The sequence below is a fragment of the Pavona decussata genome, unplaced genomic scaffold (assembly GCF_977016875.1).
Source record: "Pavona decussata unplaced genomic scaffold, jaPavDecu1.1 SCAFFOLD_64, whole genome shotgun sequence".
Taxonomy (NCBI): Eukaryota; Metazoa; Cnidaria; class Anthozoa; order Scleractinia; family Agariciidae; genus Pavona; species Pavona decussata.
In genome coordinates this window covers 5,578,414-5,604,262 of record NW_028145484.1, presented here as the reverse complement: position 1 = coordinate 5,604,262, position 25,849 = coordinate 5,578,414, and the positions used below count along the sequence as shown (strand labels likewise).

The 25,849-nt window shown below is 40.0% G+C and overlaps 4 protein-coding genes across 4 annotated transcripts; all 4 read left to right on the top strand.

Moving 5' to 3' along the window:
• Positions 1 to 974: 974 nt before the first annotated feature.
• On the top strand, positions 975 to 14,357 carry LOC146478734 (L-asparaginase-like). The gene is made up of 12 exons (XM_085112334.1): positions 975 to 3,872; positions 4,163 to 4,316; positions 5,936 to 6,173; positions 6,512 to 6,595; positions 7,239 to 7,365; positions 9,404 to 9,516; positions 9,996 to 10,181; positions 10,290 to 10,403; positions 10,694 to 10,813; positions 11,246 to 11,341; positions 11,653 to 12,003; positions 12,687 to 14,357. The coding sequence occupies exons 1-12, from the start codon at positions 3,782 to 3,784 to the stop codon at positions 12,867 to 12,869; spliced, it is 1,857 nt and encodes a 618-aa protein (XP_084968460.1). The 5' UTR covers positions 975 to 3,781; the 3' UTR covers positions 12,870 to 14,357.
• A 408-nt stretch (positions 14,358 to 14,765) lies between these two features.
• On the top strand, positions 14,766 to 21,515 carry LOC146478733 (60 kDa lysophospholipase-like). The gene is made up of 12 exons (XM_085112332.1): positions 14,766 to 15,230; positions 16,099 to 16,243; positions 16,624 to 16,870; positions 16,993 to 17,076; positions 17,174 to 17,300; positions 17,494 to 17,606; positions 18,278 to 18,463; positions 18,920 to 19,033; positions 19,510 to 19,635; positions 19,807 to 19,902; positions 20,417 to 20,767; positions 21,198 to 21,515. Exons 1-12 carry the CDS (start codon positions 14,819 to 14,821, stop codon positions 21,375 to 21,377), a joined length of 2,181 nt encoding a protein of 726 aa, XP_084968458.1. The 5' UTR covers positions 14,766 to 14,818; the 3' UTR covers positions 21,378 to 21,515.
• Positions 21,516 to 22,523: 1,008 nt separating this feature from the next.
• LOC146478732 (uncharacterized) lies at positions 22,524 to 23,804 on the top strand. Its single transcript, XM_085112333.1, has 2 exons — positions 22,524 to 23,079; positions 23,284 to 23,804. Exons 1-2 carry the CDS (start codon positions 22,632 to 22,634, stop codon positions 23,664 to 23,666), a joined length of 831 nt encoding a protein of 276 aa, XP_084968459.1. The 5' UTR covers positions 22,524 to 22,631; the 3' UTR covers positions 23,667 to 23,804.
• Positions 23,805 to 24,552: 748 nt separating this feature from the next.
• Positions 24,553 to 25,550, top strand: LOC146478731 (uncharacterized). The gene has a single exon (XM_085111759.1). It carries the CDS (start codon positions 24,591 to 24,593, stop codon positions 25,443 to 25,445), a length of 855 nt encoding a protein of 284 aa, XP_084967885.1. The 5' UTR covers positions 24,553 to 24,590; the 3' UTR covers positions 25,446 to 25,550.
• The last annotated feature ends 299 nt before the right edge of the window (positions 25,551 to 25,849 follow it).

Below are 25,849 nucleotides of genomic sequence, written 5' to 3'. Positions count from 1 at the left end.
TTAGCCCTCGAAACGTCAACTCTTGTATCTCTTTATGGTGGTTAAGTTACCTTCTCGACTCTGTTGATAGAATCAAATATTCTTGTCTTTTGGCATGCCTTAATTGCCTCGTTTTCACGTTCGCTTACTCGTCCGTGTTCGATGACAGGCCCAGGTTTTTTTTTTTTTTTTTTTTCTATTTCCAGCCAATCGTCAATAGGGCGGTTTTCAATTGAGTGTCGAAAGTATTTGCGTTTTTGCTTTGGTTTTGCATTACTACGCTCTGATTGGCTGACAAAACTGGAGCCACTTTCTCAACCATGAGATGTAAAACCAAAACCAATCGCACCTCGCTCGTGCGTGTTTTCCCGCGCTTGGCGCCGGTTACATGCATTTGCTTTGAATTTTGATTGGTTCATTACGCTGTTTGCGCCTGCTGTGATTGGCCAGAGTAATTACTTTGGTGTTACGACATTCAATTGAAAACCGCTCTAAACTGACACTACTTTACCTAGGCGTCATTGTGCCGATGGCCCCAACCACCCCCCACCCCCCCTTTGACCTGTCCGAGCTCGGTCCTGCCGTGGTAGAAATCTTATTGTGCCTACATCTAAACGGGTTACGTTTTGGAGCCAAAGGATATCTCGTGGCTTCCGAGCCCCATGCAACACTCATTTTGGGATGGTTTATGTCTACTAACTAAGCACTTCTGTCCCTAATTTCTCTCGCCCTTCCTCAGCTCTGAATGATTCCCAATCAATCGAGTTTCATTTTGAACCAATCAGATACCTGATTAAGATATTGTTAGTACCTACAAACGAATACAGTATGGTGTTTACCTAGTTTATCCTTCTTTGAGGTGCACAGCACTGTTTTGGTCCTTACATGTCAATTTGGTTCAAAGAACGAGAGAAAAATATTGTGCAACTACAGTGGAATCTCGATTTAACTAACCCCTCGGTATAATTAACAATTAGACGGCGAGCTCGAGGTTTCTATCGGCAGCCAACTATCAAAGGCGATAGAAACCGAGAGCGAGCCGTCTAATTGTTTTAGCATACCTCAGTGATCGATCTATGAAGCCAAAAAAATCTTTTTATTTCATAAATTTTGACCTATTTGTGCAATGATGCATGCTAAATCGCGCGCGCTCCGACAAACTGCCGTCTATCGATCGATAGACCGCCCCTGTGTAGCCAATCAGATTGTGCGTTACCCGATAGTCGGTCACTGAGGTATGCTAGCGAACGATATTCTTCAGCCCGGTCATTTAAAATGTATGGAACAAAACCTTGATATAACGAACCAATGTTCTTTTGTCCCTTGGCACTTCGTTAAATGGAGGTTCCACTTTAGCTCATTGAGCTTCTGTTATGAAGTCTTGCGAATTTGTCTAAAGGGTATTTAAATAAAAATGAAATTAAGACTGGAACTCCAAAAAGTGAAGTGAGCGCGCCGAGTCGAATCTAGGGGCCAAAACGTGGCTATCGGCAAGTGGAGGTCTTGTGTTACTGGAACGCCGATTGAACTATATTTTCTCAACAAAACATACCCAACCCTCAAACCGATGTGGATCAATTTCGGTGAGTTACCGCTTTGTAGGTAGCATGCACCGCAGACGGCGGTTAATTCGCTCAGGACCAGTCGGCTCTCGAGCAAATTTTCCGTGGTTCTCCTCCCGGTAGGGGGTGGTGCACATTTCACACATTAAATTTAACCTCAATGACACCCCTCTCACAATTAAAGAAAAAAAATTCTTGAGCACGCGTTGGATATGAGATGACAGCCAACGAGGGGCCTAGCGTCAAGTTCACGCGTCTTGGATGTGGTATGATTACATCCGAGAGGAATAATTGTTTTATTAAAAGCAATCTAGAAATATTGCTAGATCTTGCTGATTTCGCTTTGCAAGAACAACCAGAAGACAATTTAGTGGTCGCCATTTCTCGAGCATGGTGTAATGGCCACTAAGCCATTCAAATCCCCGTAATTGCATGATGCAATGATCCAGTTTTTTACAATGTATTATATACCTCCGCATAGTACGAGGGTGAAACTCGAGCCGAGACTCCCCGTACAACCATGAAGTCTTTTCAAGACTCTTCTCCCCGCTTTCCCGTCCCGTTTCACCTAGCCTTGTCTTTGATAAATCGGTCTAATATATGCTTGAATACCGCCCCAGCAGCCCTAGCCTTCAACGGCTGTTTCGAAATGCGAATCGTGTATATGTGCCGCTCCCTACAAAGGGTTGGGTTTACTGAACTCCTATCCTTCTATCAACCTCCACGGCGCCTGCGTTCATCTGGAAAATATTTGCTATAGAAACAACATTCTATTTGGTCTGTCGGAAGCAGAAGTTGACAAACTGCAAAGTGCTCAGGCACTGCAGCAAGGCCTGTGAGTGTAGAAACGCGATTATCATTCCGGTTCTAAAGCGTCTTCACTGGCTTCCAGTTAGCGCCAGGATGGACTAGGCTTCGAATGACCAAGCACCGGAACATGTAAAGGAACTTTGATGCAGTTATGAACCTGGACGTTCCTTGATCATCTAAAATAGGGACGAAGGAAAAGGGGGAGACTGTTCAATTCAGTGACTGTATTTGGAAGTATCACCGCAACACAATGAAAGCAACGGATCCTGTAGTAAAGGATCTCATCGAATAAAACAAAACAACAACAACCAAAAAAAAGAGCAACGCTGATTTCACGGTTAGAGAATAAACTACACCTTTTTTTTTTGTAAGAACGTCCAATTTGGGGGCTGAGCCCGGCTAAGGCTGAACGTTCTTATTTTTTTTGGCAATTCGAGGCTGAAAAAGTTCTTAAGATTTTCTTGAGTTAACTGTTTATATAATATTAAATAAATCTATCTAGACGTGACCAAGACAACTATCAAACAGCAGTATGTGCCGTAAATATAGACTGAAGTTTTACTGTATTATTTTATCCATATTTATACTGTTCATTTTAAAAACGTTTGGTCAAAATAAAAATGTTCTTAACTGACTCTGAGCCTTGGTAATGTTCTTACTATGACAATGTTCTTAAATTTTAGTTAATCTCAGTCTCAACGTTCTCATAAAAAAGAGTGTATTGATTCCATCATTCCAGTATAATCATTATCTTCCTCTATAATCATGAAAATTAGACTTTCTAAAGTCCATTTTTGTGGGAGTCCAGTCGCAAAGTCCGTTTTTGTGAGAGTACAGAGTCGACTTTCTCAAAGTCGGTCGCGCATGAAAAGACGACTTGGGGCAAGTCTATCGCGAAACCAGCCTTGCTCTTTATCTTTTCAATTCAGTCTGATAACGCCAACTAAAATCTGTTCGTTGCACAAGGAAAATCATCGAAAAGATTCCCGTGATAAGTAATATTTCTGTACTGCTCCGTCCAAGATCGGCCGGGCCTGTGTTGCCCAGCGGCATACATTAGTTCTGCCAGGACTAGCACACCCGCGACACACCCCCGACCCGCCAACGTTGTTTATTTCCGTGCGACGGGTGACACCGCGGTTTTGTGGAAAACCAGCTAAAAAATATTATTTTTCCAAAGTTTTGATTAATCTGTGTTATAAATTAAAAACAGCAAGATGTTTACGGCATTAAATTAGCTTTTCAGTTAAGGTTTGGGCACGTGGCAAAACGCGTGGCGCGGAACTGAAATAAACAGTGATTCACCGCTGACAGGTGAAACCGCGCGTGACAGCGATCGAACAACGACGCGCCAAACAACGTCTGCAAAGTTGGCGGAACTGATCGGCTTTGTCACCAGAGAGTAACATTTTCCTTTAACTGCAGCGATCATGGAAGTCGGTGCCTCGAAACAAATACGAGAAACAAGAGTTTTAGTATTGTATACTGGAGGAACAATCGGGATGAAGAAAACTGATGGAGGTAGAAATTAATTTACGCAAAAAAAAATGACGTTGTTTCGCCTATAATCTTAGCTTTAGCTCTTAGGGAAGCTAAAATACCCGGTAAAATAGTATTGGAAAGCTGCAAATGGCAGGAGATACGAGCAAGTTGCTGTCAAGGTTTTATTTAAAAGACCTCAGTGTTTTGAGCTTATAATAATATTTCTACTGTTAACTAACAGATCCTAACAGAATCGAAATTAACAATCATTCAATTGCTTGGTGAAACCCAAAGTCAACTGCATTCAAGATCATGGTTTTCATGTTTAGGTTACCAGCCGCAAACAGGATTCCTTCAGTCACAGATCAAGAGACTTCCGATGTTATACGATGATGAATACATGAATAATGACGTGAAAAAAAGACCTGTTGTTGAAAGTAGCGACAACACTGCGAGCACCTCGCTGGAAGAACTGGCCATGCCGTAAGCACTTCAATGTTGTTTATTTCATGTTTGTTTTTGCTCTTGTGTGTGTCCATTGAGTCAATATGGTTATTTGATAAAGCTTATGTTTGTGTTAGATCAGGAAAGATAAGTGTTTTTTAACTCTCGTGTTGTCAGTCTACAAGAAAGATAATCTTAACATTATATTGGCTAATCCCAGAAGAATGAAGACGTACTACTGAGTACTGTTATGATTGTTTTCCATGAATTCAAAAAATAACATGTATTTTGGTAGTTGCCTAAATAAGGGGGTGTTTACATGATACCGGTGCGACTTTCATTCTGGCACGAGTATACCCTGGCTTCCTCTTGTGGCTCTTTATTTGTTGATACAAGCACAAAATCTCATACTGGAGGGAGTCATACCGGTGTGATTCACTCCAGTCACTGTAGCGGAGCTAGAGTTTCATTCCAGTATGAAAACTCATCCCATTGTCATGTAAAAGCTGTACAGCATGAAATCACTCTCCTAGGAGTCTGGAATGGATTTCGCATGTGTAGTCTTCAATATCCAATCCAAAATGGTATCACAACTCACGCCAGCCGACATATAGTGTCCCTTCATGTAAAAATGGTATGAAATCACAGTGTCATACCAGTATGAAACTCATACCAGTGCGAGTTTTCGCATGTAAGCACCCCCAAAGTTTTCTTTGATAGATGTGTGGCAGATCGACACTTAAGGAACTTCAGAAATTTTCAAGACTTTTTAAAAATGCTTTAATGCAACAGTCAATTTACTTCCTTCCCTGAGAATTGCAGGAACTTAAACAGAAAAAAAAAGCACAACATTTTACCATCAACAGCCTTCCAGTACCCTGAGTACTGGATGAGATTTGCTTCTGCAGAAGAGATGACTCTTGGTCAACTGACTGGGAGGGGGATCTCTATTTGCTTTGAAACATTACTGTGTTAAGACATCAAATTTTTATAAGCTTGCAAGGCATGATTATTTTTATAAGTGAATTCGAAAAATCCTCCAATAATTGCAAGGTGAACTACAGAAAAGTACCCTGCTAGCAGAGTGTTTCCTTCTGGCAAGTCTTTTAGCATGTATATAGACACCTGTGTCTTGTTTGGGGCTTGTTTATGTTCCTGATGAAACAAGCCAACCACACAAAATATCACAGATGCGAACCACTACGTACATACTAAAAGACTTGTCTGATCAGATAGAAACGCTCTGCTGGCAGGGTACAGTAAAGCAAAGGGTGACAAATAGTATATGCAATAATGGTAATTTAATGTGTCTAGAGTAGTTTTCAATTGTCTTAAAAGCAACACCAAAATCATCACTGCAGGTAAACAACCAAGGTGCTTTCCAATAATTATTACACAAATTGTCTGTTTGTTTCAATTTTGTGAATGGTGAAGTGTGACAAACCAGTAAATATAAATTTCCTGGTTAATCATGAAAATGTTTTCCTAGCCTAGCAGGCAGGAATGATTGCTAAATTTTACCAACCTAAAAGTCCAATTACCCTTAATGTGCCAAGTGATGAAATGTTTGCTATGTCGATGATTTGTTATTGGCTTGTATTATAAGAATGCATTTATACTCAGCCAGTAATAAATATTGATGTCTTATTTACCCACAGTATATCTTCCCATGGAGTCCGTGTATTGTATTACATCAAAGAATATTGCCCCATTAAAGACTCATCCAACATGACAATCAGTGATTGGATAGAAATTGCCCTGGATATTAAGGACAATTACAGTGATTATGATGGATTTGTGGTCATACATGGAACAGACACTATGGCATATAGTGTATCGGCCTTGTCTTTCATGTTGGAAAACCTTGGAAAGTCAGTTGTGTTTACTGGGTCTCAGGTACTGTGCAGTGGTACTACTTTTACCTAACAGGGTTTTCAATAACTTCTTCATAAACTGTTGTACAGTCAACTCCCGATAACTCGAACCCTCGCTTACTCGAATCTCCCGCTAACTCAAACCAATTTTCCTTTCCCTTCAGGTCATTTTGTATATAATTTCACCCTCAATAACTCGAACTCCGAATGACTTGAACTGTTTTCAATTTCCCTTCAAGGTTCGAGTTATCAGGAGTCAACTGTAATTGCATTTCTCAGGGCTTGAGACTAATGGTTATATAGCTAGCCACAGTATATGTCTATAATTAACCCTTTTTCTTTCTTCCTAATTGTTAATAGGTTCCAATTTATGAGCAGAGAAATGATGGTCGAGATAATCTTCTGGGTGCTTTAGTTATTGCAGGGCACTATGTTATTCCTGAGGTTAGTGAAGTTGAAATAAAGGAATTTTTGCATGCGATGATGCTTCTTTTAATGTAAAAACCCTCTTTCATTTTTTTTAATTTATATCATTTTATTCCCAAGACTGAACAGTCTATTATTGTGACAAGCATTGTGTCCCCCTTAAAAAAAATTGCGCAAGGAACAAGGAGCAGGAGAGGTACAGTGGTTAGGGGAGCAGAGATGGCGCAGTGGTGAGAGCAATCGCCTCTCACCAATGATTGTGGCTCAGGTTTTATTCCTGGATTCATTGTTATATGTGGGTTGAGTTCGTTGTTGGTTCTTTTCCTTGCTCCAAGAGGTTTTCCCCTTTTCTCAAAAACCAACATTTTCAAATTCCGTTAATTCAATCTGGAGAGTGTCTCCATACTGTAAAGCATGTTTGATCATCTCATCATGGAATTATGTGCTATACAAATTTACAGATCTATTTATTTATTATTTTATTTCATCCTGGAAACAGTTGGTCAGCAAGAAAAAATCTGGAGAGAAGAATATAGGATAGAAAAATCCAATTTTTTTGGACTCTCCCAAGATTTCCTGTAGTCCACCCCTGCGCCAACTACAGAATTCGTAATTTTTTTAATAGCTTTGGAAACTGATTAAAAAACTTTTTCCTGGTAAGGTAACTCTATATTTTGCGGGATGCTTGTATCGTGGGAACCGTTCAACCAAAGTGAGTGCTGGAAGTTTTGATGCTTTTGATTCTCCAAATCTTCCTCCCCTGGTAACCATGAAGGTGAATATTGAAGGTAAGAAATTATTAAAAAATGCTTCAAAATTGCCAAATTTTGCATACATTGGAAGCAAGTGTATGTTGAACCCTGATACCTCTTTTGTTTGGCTTAAAGATAAATTTGTTGCCATGCTAGACCAGTTGTAGAAGTAATATATCAAACACAAGACACAGTGTTTATTAGGACGGTGCCTACTATTGTTACTGCGCATACGTTCTGCGCATCGCGAGATACTCGGGTTTCCTATGGGTGGTGAGTATTACAGTCGAACCAGGTCAAGCGTACCCCCCTAGACTCTATTAATGGATCGATTATTTGAAAATTGAACCGATTAGTCGTTTCAAAGAATGCATTCATTTATTCATTGTTAGCGCGGATCGATGTTCAAATTAAAATTCGTATAACATAGATCCGCGCTAACAGTAAAAGCAATAGCCTGTAAAATTCAAACTACAGTACATAATTGAAACAGCTCGTTCGTTAAAACTGTTCCTGCGTGTTGTTGACACATTCATATAATTCGTTATGCAAATTTGGTCATGGCAAGAGCACAAAGTCAAGCGCTTGCAAATGACTCCGGTTGAAAAATTCCAATTTATCTTTCATGTATAGCTAGCATTACCCACCTTGTAGCATGAAAAAGTTTGGTATGTATTATTATTTCACCAGACTGTCCATTATACCGCGACGAATAGCGCAACACATGTGCTGTCATTGTCGAAGGTCAACTGAAATGAACATCTTTCACTGTGAGTTCGCATACTTTTCGCCAAATTAATTTGCATATACCTCAAAAAGAGAACCTTTTATTATGATAAAACGCTTCCAGTCCTTTTTCATTTTTGTTTTTGAATAACTAACGGAAAAAACGCAAGTGTACAAACGTAAAATGTCCATTTAGTGATCATAAGTGAGTTTAAACTTACGCGACAGGACCACCGTGCCCGGTTTAAAATGGCGAATTTTTTTTCTCACAGTACGCGTTGACTGCTGTAAATCAAGAGAAATCTGCTTTTTGGAAAATCCATTGCTATATAAGTCAAGAATTGCCGCTCTGAATATATTAAGAGGGGTTTTCCCGCAGGCTTTCTGGTTTTCTGGTTTCATGTATTGTTCGTATAATCCAATCAGAAATCTAATTTTGATTTGAATACTTGAAACGACTAACGGGTTCAATTTTCAAATAATAGATTCATTAATAGAATCTAGGGGGGTACGCTTGACCTGGTTCGACTGTAATACAGGGATATTTTTGCGCGGTTTAAAACTATGCGAAGAAAGCAGAACTTAGCAAATGCTTTTGGTATCTCAAAAGAAAATTGGGGGTAACCATGCATTTTTCAGAGATAATTAAGCTTCAATTTAGGAAAAAATCCCATACATTGCTTTATATTTTGGCGTTTTTTAGAGATATTACTGCTTAATTATCTCTGAAAAATGCTTGGTTACCCCCAATTTTCTTTTTTGATTCCAATAGGCCTTGCTAAGATCTGCTTTTCCCGCATAGTCATAAACTGCACAAAAATACTTTGGTATTAGTAGGCACCATCCTTAAGAGAGTTAAAAATACAACGCAGAGTTGAAACGAGAGTTGAAAATACAACACAACATATTTTTGACGAACTTTGAGGTTTTTGATATTGTGATGAAACACTGTGATGAGTGTTTGATATCACTTCTCAAACAAACTGATTTTGAAGGAGAAATAAAGGATGCAAAAACGAGGAGTTTTTCATCAGATATCAAAACACGTTACGGTGCATGATTTCCTTTGTCTTTGGCTTTTGAATTATTGATGAGTTTGAGAAAGGCAATTCTAAAGTTCACGAAGTGAAGTGATCTTGATAATAGATCCATCATGATCAGGCAAAAATATATATAAATATTTTAATCCACCACCTTGCCTTGTACAGTGCAGTTTAAGTGACTTAAATGCAAGGCAGTCTTTGACATTGTATATAGCTACTTCCTTTGAATTCAGCACCAACAAAAAATGCCAGTTCAGCAAGAATCAATCTTGCCATTAAGCTACATGATTTTTTTTTACTCGCAGTCCAGTGGGATGCCATATTTCGTTCAAACAATGGCTCAAAGTTTGCTGTTCATACCAACATGAATCCTAATATTGGTCTGCTGAGGCTCTTTCCTGGTATTACAGCTGAAACAGTGAGTGTATCGAAAATAAAATTAATTATAATAACATTTTATCCAGGAGGCTTCAACACAAATACAAAAACATCCTGAATAAGGGAAATCGTGAGGGTAACCCTGTATAAAAACGATTTCCCTAACTAAAAACTTTCAAAAATATTTTAAAATTTCTAGAACTAGATAAAATTCGATGGCTACTGATTCAATAAATATTCAAGTAAATTACTCTTAAAAACAGATAATGATTTGGCATGTACAATATATCCTGGCAAGTCATTCCATTTCCTTACAATGCAAATAAAGAAAGAATATTTGTAGCAATATCGCAAACCGCTTTTCTCAAGTAAAGTTTATAGTCGTGGTTAGCTCTTGTACAAGTACTTTTGGCAAACTCAAAGATATCTGGGAAAGAGAGGTGATCAATGTTCAATAATTCTGAATTCCTCCTTAAACACCAAACAAATTCTAAGTGTATAAGTCCAATCATTCCGCAGGTGCGTGCATTCCTCAAGCCTCCAATGCTGGGTGTCGTCTTGCAGACTTATGGTTCTGGAAATGCTCCCAACAATCGGGATGACCTGATTACCGAGATAAAGAAAGCCACGCGACGTGGCGTTCTGATTATTAACTGCACACAGTGTCTCCATGGACCTGTTGTTGATCAGTATGCTACTGGCAAGGTTAGTTTCAACATTAGCTGGTTTTCTTGATGCAAGTATTTGGTCAGCCAGTTCATTTAATTGTATATCATTTCACTCTTTTCTAAGCCAACTGTTTTCCTTGTCTAGGTTCTTCTAGATGCTGGGGTGATTCCTGGTTCAGACATGACACCAGAAGCAGCTCTTACCAAACTGTCATATGTGCTAGGAAAAACTGAGCTTAGCTGCAATGAAAAACAAGAGGCATGTACTTTGAATGTCAAATTACCTTTTTTAATATATAGCTTGTTTTTTAATGCAGATCCAGACCGTACAGTCTGATTTTAAACCTTACCCTTCAACTGTTAGATTCTCTGATGAAAATAAGTTATTTCAAGTGTACATGAGATCAGAAGAGATAGTAGGGGGTGGGGTGGGGGGAGAGGGGGACAATCATTATTGCCTCTCTCTCCCCATTTTGTTACAAAGTATTGATGGTTGTGGATTGAGTGTTCTGTAGTAAAGTGACATTTCTGTGGTGTTCTTGTTAACAGATTGTAAGAAATAATGTCAGAGGTGAACTCACAGTGGCCCACACCAAGGAGCAGTTCTCTCTCAAAGACAACTCTTTTATTGCTGCTGTTGCATCTTCACTGCAGATCAGCTCCAGCAAGGTGAAATTAACTACATCACTACACTAAGGGTGAAAAAAAAAGGATTATTTTGGTCTTTTTATGTTATCTTGTTACAGTTCTAATCCTCATTCTGACCACGCTTTGGCACAGTTTTCAAGAATTGACTAGGTTCATGATATTTTCTAAATTGATCTTATTTTCCCACAGAACTTTCAATATTTTCCTACTTGGTGCTTACAGAAAAAGCACATTCCAGTTTGTATCTTGGTACTTTAATTTTTAAGCTTACATCCTGCTCTTAAGATGAATCCTGTCTCGTGCTGCACCCCACACCCTCAATTTTTAACGAGTTGCCTGTGGTGGAAAATGCCTAGAGTTTATGGTATTAGTTATTTCATTAACAAAAATTTTCACACTACTTTTTGTTTGTAAACTTACATTTTAAACAAAATTTAATCCCCATCTTTTCAGGAAATGAAATGTGTGAGGCAAGCTTTGCTGCCAGTGCTCATGAGCTGTGCAGCAAGTGCTGGGAATGTCAAAACCTTGGAGGAACTTCTTAAACAGGTATCATGCCATAAGACCATTTGAACAACAAACAAAAGAAATCCCCACAGGGTAAGGGTGGGCGATATCGATACCAAATACTCGATATTGTCAAGTAGAATATCGATACTGACGACCAAATATCGTCTGTTTCGATCCCTTTCGATACTGCTCAGGTGACTGCTCACTTGAAAATGTGTAATCGGTGCTAAGCCATGCCAAGCGCGGGAAAGCACTTGTTATACCCGGGTGACTCTGACTTGAGCATCTTCCATGTGTCGTGTCTGCTCTTGTTTCTTTACCGTCTGATTCCTAAAATACTTTGGTTTTAGGGTGCTGATGTAAACGCCACCACAGACTACGATGGTCGATCACCCCTACATATAGCTTGCGTAGAAGGTAACACAGAAGCTGTCAAATTTCTTCTCCAACATGGCGCTTCCACGCAAGTGAAAGACAGATTCAAATGTTCGCCTCTGGATGACGCCATCAAATTTCGACATAAAGAAATCGTGAAAACGCTCCGTAAGGCTGGGGCGCGGCTAATAAAGACATCCATGGAGACAGCTGTGGAGCTGTGTCGTTTGGCAGCCAAGAATCGTGTGGAAGACTTGCAAGTGTGGCAGCTTGCAGGCGTGGATTTAAACTCCTGTGATTACGACAGAAGGACGCCCCTTCACGTGGTAAGCTTAACAAGTGATTGTCGCTCTTTTTTGAAATTCAATTCGTGCAGATAGTACGACTCAGACATATACTAAGATCTTTGACGTACAAGCAGAGCCATGTACATCTACCGTGTAGACGGCTCTGCTTTATGTACCAGGGTTCTTCTTATTTCTTTTTTCTTTTTTTGCGATCCGAAACCTCCCCTTGACAACGTAGTTGTAGACAGGCTTCGTTCACACGTAAACATTTCCTTCTTATTTGAAATAGGAGGATTTTTAATTTTTTTTTTAAAGTTGTATTTGCAATTTTTTAATCATCATCAGTTTTGGCAATGGATTAGAAAAATTTTGAATCTCTAACATCGTGAGCAATGAGTTTTTTATCCATTTTGGACAGCCTGTACTTTCTTCCATATAAGAACGGTCGTTAACTTACCGAAAAAGAAATGTTCCCCATTGTTTACCTTTGGACAACAAAACGATAAAAAAGACCAGTTTTTCATATAGGGTTTGGCCGGCTTGGCGTGGCCATGTTTCAAGAAAGTAGTGTTTCGATGGTTTTCATTTTTTGACGCGAATAAGAAACGTGAACGGAAGCTTGAATGGAAAATTATCAATGCAGTGCTATAAGCTTTCCTTGAAAAATATCTATCTGCATAGTAAACGGACACAGTTGTGAGATTTCCCTTTCTATTCCTCAGGCTGTGTGCCGTAACAACGCTGAGACGGTGGCTTTCTTGTTAGAGCATGGAGTTAACCCACACCTGCGAGACATTTTTGGGAGCACGCCTTTGGACAACGCAAAGTGTTACGAGTTAGAGAATATTGTCAACATGTTGGAAGAATTCTCCGCAACAAAACAACTCAACGATCTTTCTGTTTAGTGATAGGAAAAGATGAATACAACAGAACTCGGCGTCAAAATGATTTTGCAGTGATGCTGGAGATTCGCCTTTAGCGAATGAACATTTTCAGCGCCAGTGAGTGCCCTGGACCCAAACGGCTTAACTCAAGAATTAAGGGCTTAAGGCTAATTTCGTACAGTTTGAAGGTGTAGTTTTTTTTCTTTCGTTTGTTGTTTTTTTTTAATTGGTGTGTATTTTATCTTCATTATCCCCCTCCATCCGGAATTAATACAACTCCACCTCAGCAGTTATCATGTTTGTATATAAAATTATTTTATAGTGACGTATAAATTGAACATTTTTTAGTTGGGTATTAGGGTTGACGCATCATGGTTCTACAGCCTAAAGCCGCCGTCACACTAGGCAATTTTTCTTGCAACATGGCTCGCAATTTCGTTGCGTCGTTGCTACACAAATTGCACGGATCGTTGCCTATTGTAACATGCCTTGCAATGAACATGCCTTGCAACGTTTTTGTTGCAGTCACCATTGCACGAAGTAAAACCGACTTCTACTTCTCGCAACGATCGCGGCAACAAAAAAATTGTGAGACGTGTTCATTTCTGGGCATGTTACACTGGGCAACGATCCATGCACTCTTGTGTCGCAACAAACTTGCGAGACAAGTTGCAAGAAAAATTTGCCTAGTGTAACAGTGCCTTAATTTTATTCCTTTATTTTTCTGTTGTAAATATAGAAATATGTTCGCTGGTTAAACGCTTGAAACTATGGACGAATTTTATATAGAAATGTTTGCTAAGCTTAAAATTACATTACACGTACACAGAAGTCGTACAAGGTTTTGGGTGGAACAGGGTAAAATAAATTATTTATTATTTATACATTTTTTTTAAGACAGGTTTACGTATATACAGTGGTTTTATGTCCAAGAATGTAGAAATATTTTAATGTACAATCTTCTACTTGTGGAATAAGTTCAAAGGTGTGTCGGAGATAATTTTAATAGAAATTTCGGGTGTGAATCCAACGTTCTAAATCTACCAGTTAGTTATTTTCACGAGAGAGAAATGTCACGTTATCTCTTTTCTCCGGTATTGGCTAGGAGCCAATTGTATATTTAGGAAAGTAGAGAACGCAACAGAAGGAAGGTTATCAGTCATCTCTCAGCAGCCAAGAGAAATTACATAAGTAGCAAAAAATACAACAACATTAACAACGTAAGATACAAAAAAATTACCAAAAGGTATGATGTTAAAGGAAAGTTTGCTTACCACAAAGAAGTTAAAAGACATTGTTCAGTAACTAAATTATTAAATGAGTAACAATACACAAGAAACGAGGGAAGTTGGGCGTTTTTTAGTTACGGTGTGATACCAGTAAGACTGGAGGAAAATTGTAAAATTTGCACTGCCAGCTTTTCAGTATTTACCCGGCAACAATGTACATTCGTAATATCTGGATTACAGAATGGAATGTTAAGGGCAATTAAAGAAAAATATTTCTATACTTCTTTCTGTCTCGTCTCTGTTTTTGACGTATAAAGCATATGAACGTAAGCAGGCTCTTTAGTTGGGGGATAGTGGCAAAGGAAAGATTGACAAACGGCCGAAAAGAGAGGGCGGCCCTTGTGCCCAGCCTGCAGCGGCTAAGAGGACCAAGCGGCCCTGGGGATGGGAATGCCCTTGCAGTCGCGAGAAACTTCGTTTCTTCTCAAATGTTGAACAAAAACGTGAAGATCTGGCGGAGAAAAACGATCCTAAAAAGAGAAGAGTGGACGAACTGCGAAAGTTCGTTTGACCGCGTTCAAGGTGTAGCGTATTCTCCGTCCCCAGCCGCCCCTCTCCTACCCCTTTATTAGTCCTCACGCGGTTAGTGATTCCGGCTTGGTTACCGAGCTCGGAGCAAAAATGGCAACAGGGAAATCAGCTGTTGGAAATGCAAGTCATTTGTAATCTGCTCCACGGATCATGAGCGACGCTGATAAAAGGACACCTTCAAGCCCCAAGAAAAACCTGGGCACGGTCCCCGAACAGGGCGAGAATGACGGCATCTCCATTCCAACAGGTACCTCTACTGTTTCGTCAAAACACAGTTCCGGTGCTGTTTTAGGAAAACAAACCATGCAATCATCTGCTTCTGTGGACGCTTTAGAAAAAACCAGTGCGCATAAAGGCTTTCTCCATCACCAGCTGTCGCGAACCTTCCTTCAATCTCGTTCGTCAAGTTATTCATCGTCGGTGGATCTTTGTTCGAGTCCCTCGCGTCACAGGCTTGGTACAGTAGCTGTTGAGGATCCCATTACAAACGAAAAAGTAGTGAACAGTAAAGTACTGCTACTGTACACTGGTGGAGCTTTGGGATGGAAGGTGGATCCACAGGGTAATTACTTGCAACGTAATTTTAGGAGATAAAAAGGGATTATTGATTTTACATGTACAAAGTGATCTTGGCCATGGATGTCTGATCAATTCTCCCAACCTATAAACTAACACTGAGAGATCTAAAAATAATTGAACATAAAAATGCATAAAAGTAGGAATAAATCCATGTTTACTGTTTTTCAGCCAATGAAATTATATCTGCACACTGAATTATTGGACACAAAATTGCTGGTTTTTATGCTTCCAAAAACATTGCGTCCACCATTCAAAGATTTGGTACCGGTAATTCCAATAGGTCATTTTACAGTTGTGTGCTTAGTGACAGGGCCTTGGATTGGAAGAGAGGCTGGGGTTGACCTTGTTTAGATACAAACCTCATTGCTTTTCATATGTAGAACACGCTGTTCTTTTGTTAACAAGTTTGCATTTACATATGAAAGGTAGTGAGGTTTGTATCAAAACAAGGTCAACCCCAGCCTCGCTTCCAATTCGAGGCCAGGTCACTAAGCACACAACTGTTAAATGGCCTATTTGCAAGCTGTTGTCAAAACTGCAGGAGAGAACAATTTTTTTATGGTGCATTGTTAGCGACATGATGTTGTGGGTTCATTAATATGTAAGCAACTGTTTCTAAGAGTCCCTTTTCCAAGATTTTCTGTTAGCACAATTTTTTTTTACAGTTACAGGCTTGTTTTTGTAGTTCACCATGTGGTATAAATTATGATACAAATGAATGCTGTGCTGCTAACAGTAATGACACAAATGATGGCTCAGGTTTATTCTCTGATCCATCATCGCATGCGGTATATGATGACATCTTATCTTGGTCACTAACCAAACTCAACAGTCTCACTTGTGGTTGACAGGAATCCATCTTGATAAGAATAATATACTGAAAGAAATGAAGAAATTACCAATGATGCACGACATTGAGTATGTGGACTACATACAAGATAATGTATTGGATGATATTCCAGAGGAAGGGATTGGATCTGACACATTAGTTATGCCGTAAGTAAGGTCATTGTCATCATCATCACCATCATCATCGATCTTTAACCCTCCCCTTGGTGTGTAGTTTGTGACCAATCACATAATGTTGAAAAGCAATTCCAAAGCCAATTTAATTCCAGTTCAGTACTTTCAACACAAAGTTTTGAAAACTGTTCCAAAAAATGTTACGTATAGGTCATAAATTATTTGACTATAAAGTCCTTCATCCTAGCACTTTTCATAATAACTGTGCATTATGTCCTTGACAATCATTGATTACATTGATTTTTCAAAATGGCTGATAAGCTCACTCTGAAGTCAATAAGAATTAGTATTCATATAGTGAGTAAATTGGGCAATTAAAAAGTACTAACATACAGGACTTAATTGATTGGTAGGGTGAGCAAATATGGAAGGCGCGTCTTTGTTGACGTTCTCGAGATGGAAGAGAGTGACGTGGTAGTCCATTCTAAGGATCAAGACATTGATGATTGGTCGAAAGTAGCACTGCAGATTGAGGAAAATTATGAAAAGTATCATGGATTTGTTATTCTCCATGGCACAGACACCATGGCCTATCTTGCTTCTGCTTTATCATTTATGTTTGAGAACCTTGGAAAATCAGTGATCTTTACTGGCTCACAGGTGAAAAAAAAAAGATTTGCTGTCGATAGTTTATAACTGAAGAGGCTATGGAAATGTTAATAATGCCACAACTTCTTATTTCTAGCAAATTGACTAACTTTTTATTTTAACTGTTTGTTTAGTATGCCCTCAGTGATCATCTCAATGATGGAAGGCAAAATCTGTTAGGTGCGATCATGATTGCTGGTCATTATGTTATTCCTGAGGTAACAAATTCATTGTATTTTGTTGTTCATTACTGGTACCTTTAAATTGTGCATGGCACTCTGAAACATGATTTTCATCATTTATTTCACTTATTAGGTGACGTTATTCTTCCATGGAAAACTTTACAGAGGAAACCGTGCATTGAAGGTAGATGCTCGCAGGTTTGGTGCTTTTGATTCTCCAAACTGTCCTCCATTAGCCACTGTGGAAGCAGGCATTGAAGGTATGGCTGACTGTGTTTAGCAAGGGGTAATGAGGGAGGTTTGGTTTCTTGTGCTTTACACCAAAAGGTCAGCTCTGATCCCTGTCCTCATTCCCCCACCCCCCCCCCCCCCCCATCCCCCAGCTTCCCTTATTAAACTGAGCCCATAACTTTCTTTGTTTTTCAATCTTGTTTGGTTGTACTCTTCATGTAGTGGAGTGGGAAGAGCTTTTCCTTGAAAACCAAGCCACAAAATTCAGAGTGCACACAAAGATGAGTTCAAGAATTGGAGTACTGAGAATATTCCCTGGCATTACTGCAGAAGCTGTAAGTTACAAACTGCACTTTGATTCCAAGCATAACTGAGCCCAATGTCTGACAACATGATGCATATTCCAGGATACATTCATGTTTGGAATGTTCCAAAACTCATCTCAATCTACTTGTTATTGATAATTTGGCTCATTGCTGACTGCTCACTCTGAGGCAGTGAATTGAAATGTGGAGGTTCAAGAGTCAAGTCTTGTGTTATTTATGTAGTAGTCCTTGTGTTCAAATCTTCCAGCACAACTGGTCATCCTTGCTCCAGCCAGTTGCAATTCTCAGTAATATCATGTTCCACTTCTTGCATTGCTTTCTCCAAGTCTTACTTAGAACACAACAAGGATGATCCATTTCAGAGATGCAGGGCTGTCATGAAACAGTTTGAACTATCCAAGTAACTGGTCATAAGAAAGAAAGGCCTGGCTCATGTCTGATTCTTTTGGTCATGTCCAAACTCCAAGTAGCCAGATTTTTTTTACTCTCCATCTAGTAGCTGTTTGTAATTTAGATGTTGCTGGCACTGCAAATGGTTGTTTCAAATAACAATGATACAACTTTGTCTCATACAGTTCTGTTTCCTTATCAGGGTTACTTACATCCAATAGGGTCCATTTGGATAAAATTGATTCAGTGGCCATTTGTCATTAACATCCCCCCTCCCCTCCCTTCCTTAGGTGCGTGCCTTCTTGGAGCCCCCTATTGAGGGAGTAGTGCTAGAGACATATGGTGCTGGTAATGGTCCTGATTCACGAGAAGACCTGCTGGAGGAGATACGAGCTGCAGCCAAGAGAGGAGTGGTCATTGTGAATTGCACTCAGTGTTTATATGGCCATGTTGTTGATGATTATGCAACAGGAAGGGTACGATACTTTAAATTTACATTTTCCTGTTGTAAATTGTTTTGTTTTGTTTGTTTGTGTTTTGTCAACTTTTCAGAATACAGTTGCCAAGCTTAAACGCAATTGTCATTTTATGATATAGCAAACATGCACAGTGTGTTTTCTAGCTCGGTTGGATATATGTCCAGAAATACACGCTAATGAGATGCATAAACTGTATGATAGTCATCACAAGGTGTCCCTCCCTAAATTCTTTCTAAAACACAAATAATTCTGTGGAACATAAGTCATGTGAAAATGACAGAAAGGTCTGTCTTTATACTCAAATTCAGGGTTAGCTGCATTTCTGGACATAAGTGCTCAGTTAGGGGAGTGGTATTTCCTCTAATGGTATCCTCATTGTACAAACTTGATAATATATCACTAGGTTGGGAAACAGACTTTTAATGCAGGACCTTTTCTTTGTACCCTTGTTAGGTACTGGTTGACGCTGGTGTGATATCAGGGAATGACATGACTGTTGAGGCAGCATTAACTAAACTTTCCTATGTGCTTGGGCACAACGAGCTTACACTTGAAGACAAGAAGAAGGTCAGACTTTAGCAATTTCTGCCATATTTCATAAGTTCATTTTGATTAACAGGTCTTTTCCAAGTCCTCTGAACCTCACTATGAAAGTGAGACTAAGTACAAAGCCTTTATTATGAAAAGTAGTTTTCATTCAAAAGCAAATTAAACTAATTTTCACGTCAAATGCTTTGCGCTTAGCCTTGCTTTCATGATGAGGCTCAAAGCAATTCAAAAATGGCCTATTTCACTGTACAACCATGTAGCCTACAAATTCTGGTTGAAGTACTTTCAAGCCACTTGGTAACCTTTAACAACAAAGTACCTTTTGCATCGTATCGTATCTGAAATTCTAGCAAAAACAGTCATTAATTGTAATGTCTAGCTGACAAGAATCTTGAAACGTTGTAACTTCACCTCTTTAATATATCCCACCCTCAACAGGAGACCTGATAATTTATTTTTTTACCAAAAAGTGAAACTGACCATTTGAATTTCAGATGATGAGGACAAATCTGCGTGGAGAGTTAACATTGTACAAAGATGAGAAAATGCATCAGTTCTCTGTGCGCGACAATGAACTGATTGATGCAGTAGCTTCCCATTTCAAAGTTGGTTCTACTGAGGTAAAAATACTTAAGCACTTGATGGTGAAGCTAAGAGAAAATCACAAAGCTGTGATTCGACATAACTGTAAACAGTACACAGAATTTGTTACCTTAAGGAAATGTTGTATAAAGGGCCAGAAATACGTATTTAAAGGGGCAGAAATACTAATACGTATTTCTCCGTGACAGGAAGTGAGATTTATCAAGCAAGCTTTGTTTCCAGTGTTGATGTGTCATGCTGCAGGAAGAGGCGACATTGATGCTATGGAAGAGTTGCGCCGCCAGGTGACTTATAATAATAATAATAATAATAATAATAATAATAATAATAATAATAATAATAATAATAATAATAATAATATTTATATGGCGCCTTATACAAAAGTTCTAAGGCGCTTCATGGGAAATTTTCTGCCGCAAAAATACTCACCCCGACAATTTATTTCCAGTGTGTTTATCTCAGTTACTTCATAGCCAGAGATAGAGTAACGCTCAGTCACGTGATCAGAGGTCAATCTAGGTTCGATTTCCATTGCAGGTCTAAGAGATTTTTTCTTTGCCTCGTGTGTTTTTCCATTTCCTTCCTAGGTCAAATGCTCAGTTTCTGCTGAGGGTTCACCTCAGCACTTAAGCTTTCACTACAGGGTCAATTCTCTAATTCACCATTTGTACCTCCGAGCCAGGTCTGCTTGTGACTTTTTTTTTTAGAATTCCTCTCAATATGATACATCATTCCTCACGTGCTGTTGCACGGTGAATATCCACACCATAAGAATGTTGCCGTTCGTTCTTGTCACAGGGCGGAGTGTTGAATGCAGCCACCAGTCATGATGGGCGTACGCCGTTACACGTGGCCTGTCTTGAGGGTCAGCTTACAGTCATACGTCATTTACTGGCCAAAGGTGCTTCACCGCACGTTGTTGATAGTCACGGACAAACCCCTTTACATGACGCTATTCGCAGCGCTAACGAAGAGGCTATCTTGCTACTCAGAGAGTTTGGAGCTCATCTGGGGCCCACGACCGTGGATACAGCCCTGGAAATGTGCGCCCTTGCCGCTGATGATAAGGTTGATGTATTGCGGGCGTGGTACTTGGCCGGAGTTGATTTCAATATTGGAGATTATGATCGGCGAACAGCACTGCATGTGGTGAGTTCAGCGAGTTCAGTCACAGAAGAAAGCGAAGAAAAGGAAAAAATATATATATATCGAAAAGTTAAGAAAGATCTAGAAACAAAATAGACAAGAAGCTTTTCCTAAGTACCGTGGTAAATAGTTGAAACTTTTTTTGTGTTTGTTATCAGGCAATGAGATAGCAAGTTTGATCATGGAGTTTCTCGTGAAACATTAAGTTGGTTGACCACAATAGTTTTTGTTTAATAGACTTTTTGTAGTTGTCGTACATTTTGGATGGAGAGTTGTCCTTTTGGACTTACTCTCTCTATTACGCTGGGCCGGATTTTTCCACGCGCTCTAATAAATGTTGCCCTTTGTAACTGCTCCAGATTTAACATCAGTTGCCATCTTGCTGTGTTATTGCTTTGTTTTGCTGATAAAGCTTTTTCTATTTTATTTTCAGGCTGTCTGTCGCAATAACATGAACACGGTGAAGTTCCTGTTAGATTGCGGTGTTGATTTAAATGTACGCGATCTGTATGGCTTCACTCCGCTGAAAAATGCGGAAGTTTTTGAAAACAAAGAAATGATAGAAAAATTGCGATCTGCCATGGAGACGAAAAGCGATGGAGCTGATTCGTGAAAGACTGTTTCGTTATGTGGCAGTTTTCGTTTTACGGAGATTACGATGGTGTGATCACAGGCCTGAGACCCAAGGAAAGAAGAAAGAGAAGAGTATATATTGCCGAGAAGGCGAAAGAGATCAAAGCAAAAATGAAATATTTAAATTATATTTGTATTTTAGCCTTTCAATTGACTTAGATTTAATTATGATCTTTTATTTACGACTGAAAAAAAATGTTATTATGGACGCTGGTGCAATCATGGGGCATGTTTTTTGTCATATTTATTTTTTTTATGATCACTATCTCTGTCCGATGCAGTGTAAACACACCTAATATCAAAATGAAATAGATATAAATAAATTCAATTTTCTTTTCACCTCTGCGTCGAAGCAGTTTTCACACTGATCACTTCTTTTTGTCCTTGTGTGTACAGCAACCAGATTTCGTTTTAAAGAACCAGAGCTCCTTACTAACATTTCCTTGCTCCTTAAACCAAGATATCATTACATATACACTTGTCAAGTGTCCCGTGTAGAAACAGGAAAAACAAGAGAATAATTGTTTTTGTTCTTCTGATAATATTGTCAGTGCTTCCAGTTGGGTACAAAGCAACATATTATTTGTCAGATTGAGGTATTTTATTTGTAAGAAGCCTGTTTTGTGGGATATTTAAATTTGTACGGAGTCACACATTTTATCCGCCAGGGACCAGTTGCATAGTGAAAGCAATCTTTCCTTGTGTTTCGGACGATTATCGCGGAAAGAGCTGTTCACGTGTGGAGCATTCAGCGAGCCGTGTGAACAGAGCGATTTTAAAAGTCATTGAAAGAATTATGGAAAATCCCCCAGAACGCAGGGAATAGGGGTTAATGAACTTCATTTAAGTTACAAGTGTTTTATACTACTGTAGAGTGCCCCCTCTCCCCACCCTAGTTAATGCGCTGGCCAAGAGCACAGCTCGACATAGTCAACGACGTGATCTATATGTGTCGCGACTGACGCATGCCAAGCACGTGACAAGTGCATGCCATACGGCACAGCTGAGGTGGTTATATATGGCGGAAGAGCTGCTTGTTTATTTTAAAAACTGACAACAGTTTCACAACTCTAAATAAACACATAACATCGACATATGGTACTAACAAGACGCCAAAACTCTGTCCGAAATGTTTGAATAAAATAGCACCAAGCCACGATCTGTTTACATGAGGTCATTGTTCAGCTTAAAACCCCTCAGAAACTGTAGAGCTATAATCTTGTTTTAACAAGCCATGGCATACAAAGAGCTCTTCCAGATTCTTGTTGCCCTAAGTTTAATTTCCTTAATCTTGGGCCATGGTCGAATGATCGATCCACCCAGTCGAAACTCCGCTTGGCGGTTCGGCTTTCCAAACCCTCCGCACTACACAGACAACGAGCTGAACTGTGGAGGTTTTAACGTCCAGTGGAAAACCAACCGTGGGAAGTGTGGGGTGTGCGGGGACCCGTATCACGAGAAGAACCAGCTCCATATTTACCCTGGAAAATATGCCAACAATATCATCACCAAGACCTACAGAGAGGGCCAGGAGATCGAGGTGTTGATCGAGATCACGTCCAATCACATGGGCACATTTTTCTTCAGGATCGGAGAACTGGATGCCCCGCCCTTAAACGAGGAGAAACTGGTTTATCAGCTAAAGCGACCAGATGGCTCAGATCACTGGAAGCTACCTAAAGGTACAAATAACTTAGAGCTAAGCAAACACAGCGTAAAGGAAACTATTGCTTTCAACTGAGTCAAGTTAAAAACACTTCACTCTTTTAATCTTAAAAGTACCCGAGATCAAAGGAAAACAATTCATGACCATTGCTATTCCGCAAAAAACCGAGGAACGTAATTCAAAACGTTGATCTATTGATATCTTTACTGTTTTCTTGTAGGCTCTGGAAACGATGTTTTCAAAATCAAGCTCAAGTTACCCGCTGGCCTAACCTGCGCCCACTGTGTCCTTCGATGGTGGTGGAGGACTGGAAACAACTGGGGCTGCACCAACCCAAACGATTGCAGCCTGGGTGGGAATCAAAAACAGGAGACGTTTGTTAACTGTGCGGATGTCGCCATCACCAAGAACGATGGAAGCATTCCTCCGACACGTTTCCCTCCTCCGACAACGCGCCCTACGACAAGGGCCCCTGCTACAGATGCACCTAACCCCAGTAAATGTAAGGCTATTGGCCATTGGCAGGGGAATGAGTCCATGGATAACTGGTGTCAGCGATCATGTGGCAGCGGTTACTGCCCTAGTAATATATGCGTCTGTTAGGAAACTGAGGGTACTCTGCGATATTATTAACCAGCGGTTAATATTTTAGTCGTTGAACGTTAGTTATTCACTTGATTGAGTTGTATGTATAAACCGCATAGTGTGCAACATTTCTTTGTTGGAGGCTATTAAAGGACATTTTCACCCGATTTTTTCCTTGTTGTAATTTGTGTACACGCATCTAGGTTCCAGTTCTTTCCTCAATCCTCAGTAGCGCAACTTTGGATAGTTTTCTTTGATGCTTGTCTAGCTTCTCCCCCTCCCCACCCTCCCCACCCTCCCCACCCCGTACTCTACACACCTTCAAAGATGTGATGGTTTGTGTATTTTTTATTGCTTCATGAAGGTTGTGTGAAACATGAAACTACTAGAGAAATTTAAATGAGAGGCAAAGAGCAAAGCAATAGAAAAAGCAGGAAAATTGATTGGTTCGAACTTATAGCAAGGAATTGGCAGTGTTATTGGTGGCTCCATGCATTGCATAATAAAACCTCGCAATCGACTAGTGCCCTCAGATGCGAGGGGTGTATCCGTATTCTCATTGGACAACGTTTGCTGGGATCAGAAAACAAACGCAATTTTTCTATTGAAATGAAGTCTTCCTTTTCGGTTTGAGACTTTCAATGAGCGTTGAGATGGTCAGTTGTTCAGCTGTTCAACAGCTTTCAACACTTTAGCAGCTACATAATTATTTATGACAACAAAATATCCCGGAGTATCACACTTTGTTTAAAGTACGGTGCAGAGTTCGGCAGGTGAAATTCAACACAACAAACCCACAACGAAAACGTTGTCAGTTTTCATGCCTTCAGAGGCAACCGTAAACAAATTCAGCTGAACAAATCCGTCGTTTATCATAGAGAACAAATGTTAAAAAGCCATTTTTTGGACCTCAGCATCTTCTTGTTACAAGGGTACTCCATCATGTCGTTGGGCGCAGAGCTCAGTGTTGTCGTGAGTCTCGGTTTAGTTGCTCTAGTGATCGGTCATGGCCGACTTATTGATCCGGCGAGTCGCAACGCAGCGTGGAGATACGGTTTTCCAAACCCTCCCCACTACACAGATAACGAGTTGAACTGCGGAGGTTTTAACGTCCAGTGGAGCACCAATAAAGGAAAATGTGGAGTGTGCGGGGATCCATATCACGAGAAGAATCAGCCGCATATCTACCCAGGGAAATACGCTAAAAATAAGCTGATCACCAAGACCTACAGGGAAGGACAGGAGATCGAAGTGCTGGTAGATATTACTTCCAACCATCAGGGTTTCTTCGTGTTTCGTGTGGGAAAGCTTGGCGCACCTCCCATCACGCAGGCAAAACTGACGCATGTTCTGAAGCAACCCAATGGCCAGGAAAAATGGAAAATAACCACCTCCGGAAATGACGTTTTCAAGATCAAACTGCGTCTTCCAAAGGGCCTGACATGTGATCACTGCGTGATGCAGTGGTGGTGGACGGTGGGAAACAACTGGGGCTGTGATGACGACGGATGCGGGGTAGGACACGGAAAGAAACAAGAGACCTTCGTAAACTGCGCCGACATCAGAATCACCACTAGTGATGGCTCCGTGGTAACAGATCCACCCCTCCCACCCACACAACAACCTCCTCCCCCTACAAAACCAGGCATGACTACCACACCTTTCCCCACAGATGCTCCAAATCCCGGCAGTTGCAAGGCAGTAGGTGCCTGGGCCGGAAACGCTGCTATGGACAAGTGGTGCGTGGTGAATTGTGGGAAAGGTTACTGTCCCAGTCACATGTGCAAGTGTAGTTAAGAAAAGACAATCACGTGATCATATAACATGGGGGGGCAATATAGCATACTGGAGAACAGGTGTACTTGAAATGGACAGTCGCGTGATTATGGTGTGAAGAATGGAGTAGTAGTACTACAAACTACAAAATACTACTACTACAAATATCCGTGTCTCGAAAAGATAAGAAACTTACGTGTACTCAGCTTCCTTCTAACTAAAACAATTGACTAGTATTTGTAACTTTTGTCTTGGATGATTAAACATGTTATAACTATCTTGGTACTGTGCTTTTTGTTTTTAAAACGTTCAACTACAAAAATATCCGAATGGTAATGTTTTGTCGAATAAAAAATCATAATCAAATTTTCGCAATATTTTCCAAAAACTACTGGGTCGATGTCGTTGCAATTTCACAGCGTCGT

What these genes read in the sequence shown, in the direction of transcription:
- LOC146478734 (XM_085112334.1), top strand. Translation starts at nt 3,782, where the DNA reads ATGGAAGTCGGTGCCTCGAAACAAATACGAGAAACAAGAGTTTTAGTA. An exon ending in CTGGAAGAACTGGCCATGCC is followed by an intron (nt 4,317 to 5,935) that starts GTAAGCACTTCA and finishes ATTTACCCACAG; the next exon opens with TATATCTTCCCATGGAGTCC. An exon ending in CATGAAGGTGAATATTGAAG is followed by an intron (nt 7,366 to 9,403) that starts GTAAGAAATTAT and finishes TTTTACTCGCAG; the next exon opens with TCCAGTGGGATGCCATATTT.
- LOC146478733 (XM_085112332.1), top strand. Translation starts at nt 14,819, where the DNA reads ATGAGCGACGCTGATAAAAGGACACCTTCAAGCCCCAAGAAAAACCTG. An exon ending in ATGGAAGGTGGATCCACAGG is followed by an intron (nt 15,231 to 16,098) that starts GTAATTACTTGC and finishes TGTGGTTGACAG; the next exon opens with GAATCCATCTTGATAAGAAT. An exon ending in CACTTGAAGACAAGAAGAAG is followed by an intron (nt 19,034 to 19,509) that starts GTCAGACTTTAG and finishes TTTGAATTTCAG; the next exon opens with ATGATGAGGACAAATCTGCG.
- LOC146478732 (XM_085112333.1), top strand. Translation starts at nt 22,632, where the DNA reads ATGGCATACAAAGAGCTCTTCCAGATTCTTGTTGCCCTAAGTTTAATT. An exon ending in TCACTGGAAGCTACCTAAAG is followed by an intron (nt 23,080 to 23,283) that starts GTACAAATAACT and finishes GTTTTCTTGTAG; the next exon opens with GCTCTGGAAACGATGTTTTC.
- LOC146478731 (XM_085111759.1), top strand. Translation starts at nt 24,591, where the DNA reads ATGTCGTTGGGCGCAGAGCTCAGTGTTGTCGTGAGTCTCGGTTTAGTT.